Source organism: Sander lucioperca, chromosome 2 (genome assembly GCF_008315115.2).
Source record: "Sander lucioperca isolate FBNREF2018 chromosome 2, SLUC_FBN_1.2, whole genome shotgun sequence".
In the NCBI taxonomy this organism is placed as follows: domain Eukaryota; kingdom Metazoa; phylum Chordata; class Actinopteri; order Perciformes; family Percidae; genus Sander; species Sander lucioperca.
This window is the reverse complement of record NC_050174.1, coordinates 45,346,117-45,357,777: the sequence shown is the minus strand read 5'-3', so window position 1 is coordinate 45,357,777 and position 11,661 is coordinate 45,346,117. Positions and strand designations below refer to the sequence as shown.

General features: G+C 36.9%; 2 protein-coding genes across 5 annotated transcripts in view; both read right to left on the bottom strand.

Moving 5' to 3' along the window:
• Positions 1 to 1,524: 1,524 nt before the first annotated feature.
• Positions 1,525 to 11,661, bottom strand: part of c2h5orf63 (chromosome 2 C5orf63 homolog) — a 13,239-nt gene continuing 3,102 nt past the window's right edge. For 2 of the 3 annotated variants that reach the window (XM_035998663.1, XM_035998659.1), the window contains exons 2-5: positions 11,576 to 11,661; positions 9,650 to 9,702; positions 7,199 to 7,255; positions 1,525 to 1,758 (exon numbers count right to left, since the gene is read on the bottom strand). The exon at positions 11,576 to 11,661 is cut by the window's right edge and continues 6 nt beyond it. In XM_035998663.1, coding sequence (XP_035854556.1) covers positions 1,647 to 1,758; positions 7,199 to 7,255; positions 9,650 to 9,702; positions 11,576 to 11,661 — 308 coding nt within the window. In that variant the 3' untranslated portion in view covers positions 1,525 to 1,646. Of the gene's footprint in view, positions 1,759 to 7,198; positions 7,256 to 9,645; positions 9,703 to 11,575 lie in introns of all 3 variants that reach the window. The other variant, XM_035998666.1, reaches the window with a different exon arrangement.
• Positions 1,847 to 11,661, bottom strand: part of traf3 (TNF receptor-associated factor 3) — a 42,721-nt gene continuing 32,906 nt past the window's right edge. The window contains exon 14 of one of the 2 annotated variants that reach the window (XM_035998641.1): positions 1,847 to 1,873. In XM_035998641.1, coding sequence (XP_035854534.1) covers positions 1,854 to 1,873 — 20 coding nt within the window. In that variant the 3' untranslated portion in view covers positions 1,847 to 1,853. Of the gene's footprint in view, positions 1,874 to 7,252; positions 7,295 to 11,661 lie in introns of those variants that run through there. The other variant, XM_035998632.1, reaches the window with a different exon arrangement.

The following is an 11,661-nucleotide window of genomic DNA, read 5'->3' as shown; positions in this document are numbered from 1 at the left end:
TTGGGTTATTAACATGTCACTTTCGCATATCATTCGTCTTACTTACACCTCACTTTGCGCCTGCTTTGTAATGCATACTTAACCTGTATTTTATGTAGCTTATTGTATTCTGTATTCCTATATTGTAATTGTATGTGAAACTGTATGTTGTCTTGCACCACATGCTTTTCTTGGCCAGGTTGTCGTTGCAAATGAGAACCTGTTCTCAACGGCCTACCTGGTTAAATAAATTTTAAATTACAAAAATTTAAAAAAAATTAGACACAAAAAAAAAAAAAACAGTAAAGTACTAATACTACAGTGATGAGGATCTTTATCTCTGACAGATGTTTCTTTATTTAAAAAGGGACAACGCACATTAATCAACACAGTACAAGGTCCAACATGTAAATGTGCCAGATTTAGCCATGCTGGCTAATCTTCATCTGCAGGTTGTTTCAGATGTCAATATTAAACATACTTTAACTCTTTATAATCTTTTACTTTGTGTTGGATTTGTTGCTACCTGAACATCTTCTGCTCTGGTTTGTTTACACACATAAATACTAGAGATATACAAGAGATATATTAGAGATATACAAGAGATATATTAGAGATATAATAGAGATATAAAGGAGATATAATAGAGATATAAAGGAGATATAGATATAAAGGAGATATAATAGAGATATAAAGGAGATATAATAGAGATATAATAGATATATAAAGGAGATATAATAGATATAGAGATATATTGGAGATATAAAGGAGATATATTAGAGATATAAAGGAGATATAATAGAGATATAATAGATATATAAAGGAGATATAATAGATATAGAGATATAAAGGAGATATAATAGAGATATAATAGAGATATATTAGAGATATAAAGGAGATATAATAGAGATATAAAGGAGATATATTAGAGATATAAAGGAGATATAAAAAAAAGATATATTAGAGATATAAAGGAGATATATTAGAGATATAAAGGAGATATATTAGAGATATAAAAGGAGATATATTTCATATCTTACGTGTGGATTTGTTGCTGCAGTGCTCTGATCTTTCTCTTGGCTCTCTGCAGAGCTAACTGAACGTCTTCTGCTCTGGACGCCATCAACACAACTCCCCCCCCTCCCCCCCACACACAGACACACACCTGACCATCTCCATGGCAACCAGCACCCCACGCACCGCCTCCCAGCCATCCTGTGATTGACCGAGAGCCAGACGTTAAATATTAACGAGCTGGCGGCGTCAGGTGACTCAGGTGTCGGTTAACAGAGAATAACAGGACACCTCGTCGGTTATAATGTGTTATATTAATATATTATATTATGTTATAGTAATGTTATAGTAATGTTATATTAATGTTATAGTAATGTTATAGTAATGTTATATTAATGTTATATTATATGTTATAGTAATGTTATATTATATGTTATATTAATGTTATATTAATGTTATATTAATGTTATATTAATGTTATATTAATGTTATATTAAGGTCCTAACCTTAGAAAGAACAACATGGCTGCTGTGAAGATGTTTGACATGTTTATTTATCAGATCATTTCTGTCCTAAATTATAATAAACGTGTTAAAATGTTTGATGATGGAGACTCGTTTATTGTTGTCACGGTGATGTCAGGGTGTCCGTCGTCACGGTGATGTCTCGGCGTCCCGCAGCAGTTTGTCCAGCAGGACGACGTTTACTCGATGTTTCATCACAAACTGACCGTTCAGATGGAAGACAGGTATGTCCCACCTATACCTGCAGACAGACAGGTTAGAGAGAGACAGACAGGTTAGAGAGGGAGAGAGACAGGTTAGAGAGAGAGAGACAGGTTAGAGAGGGAGAGAGACAGGTTAGAGAGAGAGAGACAGGTTAGAGAGAGAAAGAGAGAGAGAGAGAGACAGGTTAGAGAGAAAGAGAGAGGTGAGAGAGACGGACAGGTTAGAGAGAGAGACAGACAGGTTAGAGAGAGAAAGAGAGAGAGAGAGAGAGAGAGAGAGAGAGAGACAGGTTAGAGAGAGACAGAGAGAGAGAGACAGGTTAGAGACAGACAGGTTAGAGACAGACAGGTTAGAGACAGACAGGTTAAAGACAGACAGGGTAGAGAGAGACGGACAGGTTAGAGAGAGAAAGAGGGGGAGAGACAGGTTAGAGGGAGACAGGTTAGAGAGAGAAAGAGAGGGGGAGAGACAGGTTAGAAAGAGAAAGAGAGAGAGATAGGTTAGAGAGAGACAGGTTAGAGAGAGAGACAGGTTATAGAAAGAGAGAGAGACAGGTTATAGAGAGAGAGACAAGTTAGAGAGAAAGAGACAGGTTAGAGAGAGAGAGAGAGAGAGAGAGAGAGAGAGAGAGAGAGAGAGAGAGAGAGAGAGAGGTTAGAGAGAGAGACAGGTTAGAGAAAGACAGACAGGTTGGAGAGAGAGAGACATGTTAGATAGACACAGGTTAGAGAGAGAGAGAGACAGGTTAAAGAGAGAGAGACAGGTTAAAGAGAGACAGACAGGTTAGAGAGAGACAGGTTAGAGAGAGAGACAGGTTAGAGAAAGACAAACAGGTTAGAGAGAGACAGGTTAGAAAGAGAGACAGGTATAATGAGGTAGAGAGAGAGACAGACAGGTATGTCAATAGCCTTGGTGAAGTTGAAGACTCGTGCATCAGATGGTGAGAAAAGGATAGCCCAGAGCAAGAGGGAGCCAGCAGAGGGCTAAGAAGGAGGCAGCAAAGGAGTTCACAAACACACATACAGCTAATGGAGGTACCGAATGACGGGTCCATTTCAGAAAGCAGGTTTAGTGAAAACTCTGAGTTTGTTAACCCTGAGATGAGGGTAATCTGGGTTTTCCGTTTCAGAAAGAGAGGTAACCTAACCTCGGACTCTGTGAACCTAACCTAGTCGGGAACAGGTTTTCTTCTTTCAGTCTCCTCCTCTGACACAGCTCTCTTTCATTTCATCATTCATAATTGCAGTCTGTATCAGGCGCATTTTTAGCGCAGTTTGTTATCGGCATGAATAAAAAAACAGGGTTGGTTTATTAAACCTGTTAGGCAGATTATAAAACGTTTTTTTTTTTCTCAAAACATGCAATGTCCTTTGTCGACGATCCGGTGATGTAGAAGCTGTATTACTTGCAGGAGTTAAACATACGTCAGGAGATGATATGAGGCCCCGACGCATTTAATTTCCAGATAAATACCTATTGAGCGGTACCGTTTTTTTCTCCCAGTCTATCAGTATGTAGCTTAATAACCTTATCATCCTCATATCACTAACGTCACCCATCGTGGACATGCTCTACATCCCAGCACATTATTTGTGTCACATTACATTTTTTGCAAACAACAGTTTTCTTTACAACATTGGTGATGCGGAGCATATTGGTAAAGCTACTGTAGCAAAGGGCCGTCAGAAGAGTGGGACTCACTCTGAAACGTTTTTTAAACGTTGTGTAGTGTTCCCTGGACACAAACCAGTAAGAGCCATAAAAAAGAGTTCCACAGTATTGCAGGTGAATGATGTAAACCCTTTGAATATAAGATTATGAATTATAGTTTCTGTGATGATGGTGCTGCAGCCTCAGAATGGATTAGTAGGCTAGGACTTTATAGATATAGGTCAATACCATTTCACCAGTAATATTATACTTATGATTAAATATGATATACACTATATAGGAACTAACGCATTTACTCTAGCAGCAATTTTCTCCCCGCAAATTTTCTCTTTTAAAGCAGCCGCTGTGTTGCTTTTTTAACTAAATACATGTTCAAACTCGCTGTATGTGCAGTATTCTGCCACAGTTTGTTTGTGGTTGTTACCATGGTGAATCGTAGTATCATGGCTCCATTCATGCTGCCTGAAACTGAAAACTCAGAGTTTCCCATCTCAGGGTAAATCAACTCAGATCAGGGTTACACTCAGAGTTGTTAAACCTCCTTCCTGAAACGGACCCTGCATTGTTAACGGTTTGCTTACCGGTCTGTGCTTGTAAATAAATGAACCGGATTTGGATTTGTAACATTTTTACACCCCTTTGTTGATACAGCCTTACTTGAGTCTAAACACAGTGACTTGGGACTTGTTCAAGACGGTGAAGGTTAAGATCTGTGACTTAAGACCGTTACACACTGGGGGCGTGACGAATAAGCGACGCCAATATGCAAAATAATCGCCTGTGAATATTTCACATCAAAACTTCACACCGGCCAGCGATGCAAATTTGTGACAGTTTTCAATAAAAGGTTTGGATATAACGCCACCATCTACAATTCAGTAGGACAGATGCTGAAAGAGAGCGAGAAAGTGACGGGAAGATGTGTGAGCGGACGAGAAAGAGAGAGCAGTCGGAGCAGAGGAGAGTTAACGTTTAGTGGTGAAGATATGAAGTGATTGTACAGCAGCTAGATTCTGCAGTTTGACAACAAATAAATGCAGCAGCTCCTCAAAGCACCAAAAGGTGTCCTGTCTGGTTTCCAGGCTGCTGAGTGGAGGGACGGGGCTAGCTTCGGATACGTCCCAGGAAAAGCTGTAACACTAAGCTACTGTAAGCTATTTATTGAGTTTCCTCTAACTCTAATTGAGTATACAGTTAATACTCAATTGAATTCCCTCTGCAAAACAGTGTAGATATGTCTCGGGCTTATTGTGAAAGGTAAAAACGGAAAGAATGTTTCTGGCATACGCTGCCATTGTAAAGTTTGAAAGGAGTAATAAAGTTTGCTGACGTACAGTCTGTAGTTGGGACAGCAGCCTCCGTGTTGTTGTTTGGTGATCCTCATAAGTAAACACTACTTGTGACAAAACAACAGTTTGAAAAAATATATTGACATGCGAAATAATCGTCCTGGTGTGCAATGGTCTTTAATCTCACCTCTGATATTTTGATTAAGAGCTACTCTCTGGCGAAGCCACAAACCAGAAATGTAAGACTCAAACTATGTGTCATCAGGTTACTAAGCTGCTTCATAGACAATGAATGTGAAACTAATTTTGTAGAATAAAAAAAAACCAAATGAGGTTTATTCTATGTTAGCATTTTATTTCTGAAACAGAAACTCTACCGTTACCTCTGACACCCCCTGGGTGATCTCGTGTCATCTTTCAAATATTTCTCAATTCATTGTTTTTGGAAAAGCTTCAGACATTATATCAGATGACATCACAAATTTGAGTTTTTAGATTTTGGAGAGAGAGTTGTTCATGTTCACTGACATTTTTAACACACATGTATGAATTCCCAAATTGCCCATAGTTCCCCTTTGCTATAATTCAATGTACCAGACATTTTGCTCCCATAAGTTATTCATATGAACTTTAAGGATAGCACTGTTAAATAGTGCATTTCTTTGTAAAGCATGCAGTAAATGGTCATTCTATAATACTTTCTGGTTATGATACATCTTAAAATCTCATACATCTCAAATAGGGATCTTCAGTGAATGGATTGGACAATGCTGTAAAATGTCAGCAGAAAAATTATATATTTATTGCGTGTAAAAGTAGTTGATGCAATTGCACTTTTACATGGCCCTTTTGGTTTTTGTACATTCAAAACCCCATTTACTAATGAGGAAGTTGTGAAATATATTGGTTAGTAATAGTAATTACTGTCAAATAATGTTTATGAAATAAATCCCATGCACTTATAAGAAAAGTCTGTAGATATATTGGGTTGCTTGTTATTTACTGTCAAATGAAGTTATATAAAAAACATGTATGTACATATAATGGAGAGTTGCTTGTTATTACTGTCAAAAATGTTTATATAAAGTAAACCCCTACTTCAATGAGGAAAAGTCTGTGTAGATATACCAGATAGTTGCTTTAAGTTACTATAAAACAATGTTATATAAGAACCTCAATATTAATAGTAAAGGTATGTAGAATATTGGAGAGTTGCTTCTAAATTACTATAAAAACTATGTTTATATAAAGTAAACCCCGTACAATAATGGTAAAGTATATATATATATATATATTGGATAGTTGTTGTATTACTATAAAGAACAGTTATATAAAGTAAGCCCCCATACATAATGAGGTACAGTCTGTAGATATAATGGATAGTTGCTTGTTATTACGGGCAAATAAGTTTATATAAAGTAAACCCCTACTTCAATGAGGAAAAGTCTGTAGATATACCAGATAGTTGCTTTTAAGTTCTATAAAACAATGTATATAAAGTAACCTCATATATTAATAGTAAAGGTGTAGATATATTGGAGAGTTGCTTCTAAATTACTATAAAACTATTATATAAAGTAAACCCGTACAATAATGGTAAAAGTATATATATATATATATTGGATAGTTGTTTGTAATTACTATAAAGAACAGTTTATATAAAGTAAGCCCCCATACAAATGAGGTACAGTCTGTAGATATACTGGATAGTTGCTTGTTATTACGGGCAAATAATGTTATATAAAGTGAACACCATACAATAATGGTAAAACTATGTGTATATATTGGATATTGTTGTATATATAAGTAAACCTCGTATAATAGTAAAGGTATGTAATATATTGGAGAGTTGCCTTTTATAACTATAAATGAATGTTTATTTAAAGTAAACAACATACATTAATGGAAAAGTATGTAGATATTGGAGAGTGCTTGTAATACTCTCAAATATTGTTTATATAAAGTAATGACTATATTACAATGTTTTGGAAGGTATTATCCCATTATCTCTCTTTTTTGTACAGTAAAAAAACAGTATTAAACAGGAATTTACCGTAAATAGATGGATAATCATAAAAATAAATGCCTAAAGGAGGGTATTTGAAAGTCATTTACATAATCTTTATGTGTTTTTTACATCCAGGAATCTGTACTTTAACAGAGGGTTCTTGGATGGATTGAATAATCTTGTGAATTTACCAAAGAAAACCGTATGAAAACAGCAGTTTCATTTAAATTATGTAATTTTAAGGTATTCTGCAATATTTCTTAGTTTGATAAAGATTTATACAGTTGTTTAACATTCTAGAAATGTTTTATAACAAGAATTTGTTTTAATTCTACAATAGTTAGGACGTAAAAATACAGAAAATATTACAGGAATTTCTGTATTTAAAAAAAGAATTTTCTGTAAAATAATGTAAGGTTTTTACTGTAATTTGACGGTAAGTGTTTGGCAACTTTGCTGCCAGACTTTTTACCGTTTTTTACGATTTTTTTTTTTTAGTGCAGCTGTACCTGTCTCGCCAGACGCTGTTCTCTGGGAGACTGATGTCCACCTGCAGGACAAAACTGCAGAGAGAGAGACAGACAGGTTAGAGAGAGACAGACAGGACATAGATTATCTGTCTCTAACAGAGTTGGCAGTAACCAACCAGCTAACATGTTCTAAGCTAGACACATTAGAGAGCTCATATTCAGGTTCATAAGAGTATGAGGGCCCTGACAGTACCTAGGTAAGGACTACTAGCCAGTCAGAAGCAGAGTATGAGGGCCCTGACAGTACCTAGGTAAGGACTACTAGCCAGTCAGAAGCAGAGTATGAGGGCCCTGACAGTACCTAGGTAAGGACTACTAGCCAGTCAGAAGCAGAGTATGAGGGCCCTGACAGTACCTAGGTAAGACTACTAGCCAGTCAGAAGCAGAGTATGAGGGCCCTGACAGTACCTAGGTAAGGACTACTAGCCAGTCAGAAGCAGAGTATGAGGGCCCTGACAGTACCTAGGTAAGGACTACTAGCCAGTCAGAAGCAGAGTATGAGGGCCCTGACAGTACCTAGGTAAGGACTACTAGCCAGTCAGAAGCAGAGTATGAGGGCCCTGACAGTACCTAGGTAAGGACTACTAGCCAGTCAGAAGCAGAGTATGAGGGCGTGCTACGCTAGCAGCTAGGCGAGCATTATAGCGTGTGTCTCTGAAGTAAAGGCTGGACTACAATAGAGCTGTTTGGAGCAGTTGGTGAACAGTGTTTTCTGTTGGAGATGGTACGTTTTGGGGCTTTTTTCACTTTGTAAACCTATAACGTGCACAAAAAGATATATAACACTATAAGAAGTTTTTCTCATTACTGAGGTTTCTTCCTAAAAGGAGTTTTTCCTCTCAACTGTCGCACTAAATGCTTGCTCTTGGGGGAACTACTGGAATTGTTGGGTCTTTGTAAATTATAGAGTGTGGTCTAGACCTACTCTATCTGTAAAGTGTCTCGAGATAACTTGTTATGATTTGATACTATAAATATAATTGAATTGAAATAAAGGAAAGGGGAAAAGGCAAAAAGCATAATATGAGCACTTTAACTAATGACTCTACCTTCCTACCTGACTACTGTGGTTATTTACTACAGATCAGAGTACTGTGGTTATTTACTACAGATCAGAGTACTGTGGTTATTTACTGAGATCAGAGTACTGTGGTTATTTACTACAGATCAGAGAACTGTGGTTATTTACTACAGATCAGAGTACTGTGGTTATTAACTGCAGATCAGAGTACTGTGGTTATTTACTACAGATCAGAGTACTGTGGTTATTTACTGCAGATCAGAGTACTGTGGTTATTTACTGCAGATCAGAGTACTGTGGTTATTTACTGCAGATCAGAGTACTGTGGTTATTTAATGCAGATCAGAGTACTGTGGTTATTTACTACAGATCAGAGTACTGTGGTTATTTACTGCAGATCAGAGTACTGTGGTTATTTAATGCAGATCAGAGTACTGTGGTTATTTACTGCAGATCAGAGTACTGTGGTTATTTAATGCAGATCAGAGTACTGTGGTTATTTACTGCAGATCCGAGTACTGTGGTTATTTACTGCAGATCAGAGTACTGTGGTTATTTACTGCAGATCAGAGTACTGTGGTTATTTAATGCAGATCAGAGTACTGTGGTTATTTACTACAGATCAGAGTACTGTGGTTATTTACTGCAGATCAGAGTACTGTGGTTATTTAATGCAGATCAGAGTACTGTGGTTATTTACTGCAGATCAGAGTACTGTGGTTATTTAATGCAGATCAGAGTACTGTGGTTATTTACTGCAGATCCGAGTACTGTGGTTATTTACTGCAGATCAGAGTACTGTGGTTATTTACTGCAGATCAGAGTACTGTGGTTATTTAATGCAGATCAGAGTACTGTGGTTATTTACTACAGATCAGAGTACTGTGGTTATTTACTGCAGATCAGAGTACTGTGGTTATTTAATGCAGATCAGAGTACTGTGGTTATTTACTGCAGATCAGAGTACTGTGGTTATTTAATGCAGATCAGAGTACTGTGGTTATTTACTGCAGATCCGAGTACTGTGGTTATTTACTGCAGATCAGAGTACTGTGGTTATTTACTACAGATCAGAGTACTGTGGTTATTTACTACAGATCAGAGTACTGTGGTTATTTACTGCAGATCAGAGTACTGTGGTTATTTACTACAGATCAGAGTACTGTGGTTATTTACTGCAGATCAGAGTACTGTGGTTATTTACTACAGATCAGAGTACTGTGGTTATTTACTACAGATCAGAGTACTGTGGTTATTTACTGCAGATCAGAGTACTGTGGTTATTAACTGCAGATCAGAGTACTGTGGTTATTTACTACAGATCAGAGTACTGTGGTTATTTACTACAGATCAGAGTACTGTGGTTACGTCTCTGATCTCTGAAGTGAAAACAAACGTAACTCACTCGGTGTTTGAGAGGTTCCAGCTCTTCTTTAGCTTCATCACACAGAGGACACGGATCCTACAGAGACACACACACTTTAGACATTTAAACATTTAATACACACACACACACACACACGTTTGTTTCACTATCTTTGTGGGGACCCCTCATTGACATAATGCATTCCCTAGCCCCTTACCCTAACCTTAACCATCCCCACTAAATACCTAACCTTAACCCTTACCCTCACCCTAACCATAACCTAATTCTAACCCTAATCCTAAAACCAAGTCTTAACCCTCAAACAGACCTTTAACCTTGTGGGGTCCAGCATTTTGGGCCCACAAAGTTGTCCGGACCCCACAAGTATACTGGACTCCCCAGTTTTTGGACTCAACGAATATAGTAAAACAAGCACACACACACACACACACACACACAAACACACACACAGACAGACACACACACACACACTTTAATAACAGATACAAGGTTTCTCAGAGAACAAAGTAAACAAACAACATCTGGGAAGTTCCTTCTGACTTCAAAATAAAATCTTTACGGCCAAATGATCCATTCATTTTAACATTGTTACCATCAGCTGATTTCATTTTAACATTGTTACCATCAGCTGATTTCATTTTAACGTTGTTACCATCAGCTGATTTCATTTTAACGTTGTTACCATCAGCTGATTTCATTTTAACGTTGTTACCATCAGCTGATTTCATTTTAACGTTGTTACCATCAGCTGATTTCATTTTAACGTTGTTACAATCAGCTGATTTCATTTTAACTTTCTTACCATCAGCAGATTTCATTTTAACATTGTTACCATCAGCTGATTTCATTTTAACGTTGTTACCATCAGCTGATTTCATTTTAACGTTGTTACCATCAGCTGATTTCATTTTAACGTTGTTACCATCAGCTGATTTCATTTTAACGTTGTTACCATCAGCTGATTTCATTTTAACGTTGTTACCATCAGCTGATTTCATTTTAACGTTGTCACTATCAGCAGATTTCATTTTAACTTTCTTACCATCAGCTGATTTCATTTTAACGTTGTTACCATCAGCAGATTTCATTTTAACTTTCTTACCATCAGCTGATTTCATTTTAACGTTGTTACCATCAGCTGATTTCATTTTAACGTTGTTACCATCAGCAGATTTCATTTTAACGTTGTTACCATCAGCTGATTTCATTTTAACGTTGTTACCATCAGCAGATTTCATTTTAACTTTCTTACCATCAGCTGATTTCATTTTAACGTTGTTACAATCAGCTGATTTCATTTTAACGTTGTTACCATCAGCTGATTTCATTTTAACGTTGTTACCATCAGCAGATTTCATTTTAACGTTGTTACCATCAGCTGATTTCATTTTAACGTTGTTACAATCAGCTGATTTCATTTTAACTTTCTTACCATCAGCAGATTTCATTTTAACATTGTTACAATCAGCTGATTTCATTTTAACTTTCTTACAATCAGCTGATTTCATTTTAACTTTCTTACAATCAGCTGATTTCATTTTAACTTTCTTACAATCAGCTGATTTCATTTTAACTTTCTTACCATCAGCAGATTTCATTTTAACGTTGTTACCATCAGCTGATTTCATTTTAACATTTTTACAATCAGCTGATTTCATTTTAACGTTGTCACCATCAGCTGATTTCATTTTAACGTTGTTACCATCAGCTGATTTCATTTTAACGTTGTCACTATCAGCAGATTTCATTTTAACGTTGTTACCATCAGCTGATTTCTCGTCAACATTAACTGATTAAAGTTTTAAACAACTCCTACGAATGAAACAAAGAAACAATCTGTTTCCTGTTGTAGAAGACAGGAAGAGAGCGACAGTAGTAGAAGAGTGTAGTTTTAGGGTTGCTAGGTTAACTTAGTGAACAGGGTCAGAGTTTAGGGTTGCTATGTTACCTTAGTGAACAGGGTCAGAGTGGGTAAAGAGTGAGTCAGTCTGGAGATACGAGGTCTCAGAGCAGCACAACGTCTCAGGACAAACA